General features: G+C 45.2%; 1 protein-coding gene across 1 annotated transcript; it reads right to left on the bottom strand.

Annotated features, from left to right (window-relative positions):
- Positions 1-326: 326 nt before the first annotated feature.
- Positions 327-1424, bottom strand: GUITHDRAFT_148638 (hypothetical protein; the record flags this gene model as incomplete). The annotated part of the gene is made up of 8 exons (XM_005819356.1): positions 327-395; positions 434-499; positions 548-631; positions 890-961; positions 1014-1073; positions 1127-1217; positions 1270-1349; positions 1395-1424. 8 exons carry the CDS (start codon positions 1422-1424, stop codon positions 327-329), a joined length of 552 nt encoding a protein of 183 aa, XP_005819413.1.
- Between the last annotated feature and the right edge of the window lie 776 nt (positions 1425-2200).

Raw genomic sequence — 2200 nt, forward strand, 5'->3', positions numbered from 1 at the left:
CAGAATGACGAAGTGCTTTACCTGAAGCTTTTCATTCAGCATAACAATGCGGGAGAATTCGGATGAATTTTGATTGACTTTGTGAGATGCCTCTTGCGCTTTAGACTGTTGAGGTAGGAGGAAGGAGGAAGGAGAAAGGAGAAAGGAGAAAGGAGGTAAGAGGTAGGAGGTAGGAGGTAGAAGAAAGGAGAAAGGAGAAAGGAGGTAGGCAGGAGGAAGGAGGAAGGAGGTAGGAGGAGCAAGAGGGAGGAGGAAGGTGAAGGAGGAGCAAGAGGGAGGAAGGAAAAAAACATTCAGCAACACAAGATTTTCAGGTCTTAAATTCCTCAACTCACCTCAAACTTCCAGATCTCATTCTCCATATACTTCTTGAGTTTCTGGATCTGAACACAACCCTGTGAGAAGCGCGTCCAGTCCTATCAATCACTCTGACCTCATCGTCATGTTTCTGCTGTATTTGCTGCACCTCAACTGCATGTTCTGAACGCAGGACAGAAATCTGGAAGACTACATGTGACAACGGTAGATATGTAGAAAGAAACAGCACCTGTCTCTCATTCCTGCTCTCTATCTTCTTCATCAACTCCTTCTCCCTCTCTTGGTAAGTCTGTTCGAGCTCTTCTCTGATCTCCTGTGGCAGAAATGATTCGTTAGAATTGTCAACAACACAGTATCCATCAACTCAAGACCATCGTCGTTGTCGTCGTCAGATCATCGTCGTCATCATCATCATCATCAACTTCTTCTACTTCTACTTCTTCTAAGTCATCATCTATGACACAATCATGATCAAGATCATCATCGTCATCACCATCGTCTCCGTAACCATTACCATCACCATCATCTTTGTCATAAATTTTCGTTCTCCGCATTCTCAGTCCACTTTTACCTTTCGGACATCTTCTTCACTCCTCTCCTGCTGTTTCTGCAGTTCAAGGAGCTTTCTTTTGATGGCTTGTAACTGTCAACAGCAGACTGAGTTCCAACTGACAGCAAAGTTTGTTGATCACTACCTGCTCTGTTGATACTCTATCCGATTCACTCTTTGTATTCTGCCTTTTTGTCATCTCCACCTGAACAAGAACAAGTCAGAGAAAACGATTGCAATCTCCGTCTCTCTCCTCACCTGGAAACTTTTCATCTCATCGCTCATCCGCACCATTGCACTCTCATATGCTCTGCAGATTGTTTCTTTTGCGTTCTGAATGTCTTTCATCCTGTTCACTTGCATGACAACTGTGACGTTGATGTCAAGTCATAACATCAAACCTGTTCCCAAGAGTGTCTTCCACCTTCCTACAAAGTGACATCACTCTCGCACGGAACAGCAGCGCGTTCTCATCGTCGGGCTATCATGACAGTCAATATACAAGACAACATCTCAACAGCCTTACATCATTCACCATGTTGTCAAGAGCTGCCATCACAGACTCGGAGAACGAAGACAAGTTTTTGTGATTTCTGCGGTTCTTGTGGTTTTGCTCTCTGCCTTTGGCGCATCTTCTTCTTTGGATGTCATGAGCTGTGAAAGTTTTTCTTCATCGATCCCGGCAAATGACAATAATGAAGATTGCAAATGCTGGTCCAGAGAAGACAAAACAACCTCCAACACCTGAACACGAGACAGGATGGTGAGATTGTTGTACAATTGTGATGAAAAGTTGACGAACAAGAGAAAACTCGAATTGGACGTAACAAATGTGAGATAAGCACAAGAGAATCAAGCAGACTGAATGTGGAAGAACAGCTTGAAGAGATTCTAAGAGAGTCGAACAAGAAGAAGCGAAGAAATAACAGACATATATCTCATTCCACATGACATCACAACACAACACGTGTTGAGTCATAACAGAAATAAGACAAGCTTCTCAAGTCTTGTCACCTTGGAGATAGCAAGAGGTTGAATGTCTTTGTATAGCTGTGACTTCAACTGATCCTTCTCCTCTGCATGTTGCATCTCCCTCATCTCAACCCTCCTCCTCAGCGCATCGAGCTCTTCTTGATGCAGCTGGCGAATAAATGTAAGGAGAGGAGGGAGAGAGGAGGGAGGGAGGGAGGGAGGGAAGGGTAGGGAGGAGGAGGAGGAGGAGGAGGAGGGAAGGGTAGGAAGACGGGAAGGGGGAGGAGGTCGAGGGATAAGGGTAACGAGCAGGGATCGAGCAAAGGAGGAGAGGAGAGGAGAGAGAGGAGAGGAGAGGAG

This window comes from Guillardia theta (assembly GCF_000315625.1).
Source record: "Guillardia theta CCMP2712 unplaced genomic scaffold GUITHscaffold_228, whole genome shotgun sequence".
NCBI lineage: Eukaryota > Cryptophyceae > Pyrenomonadales > Geminigeraceae > Guillardia > Guillardia theta.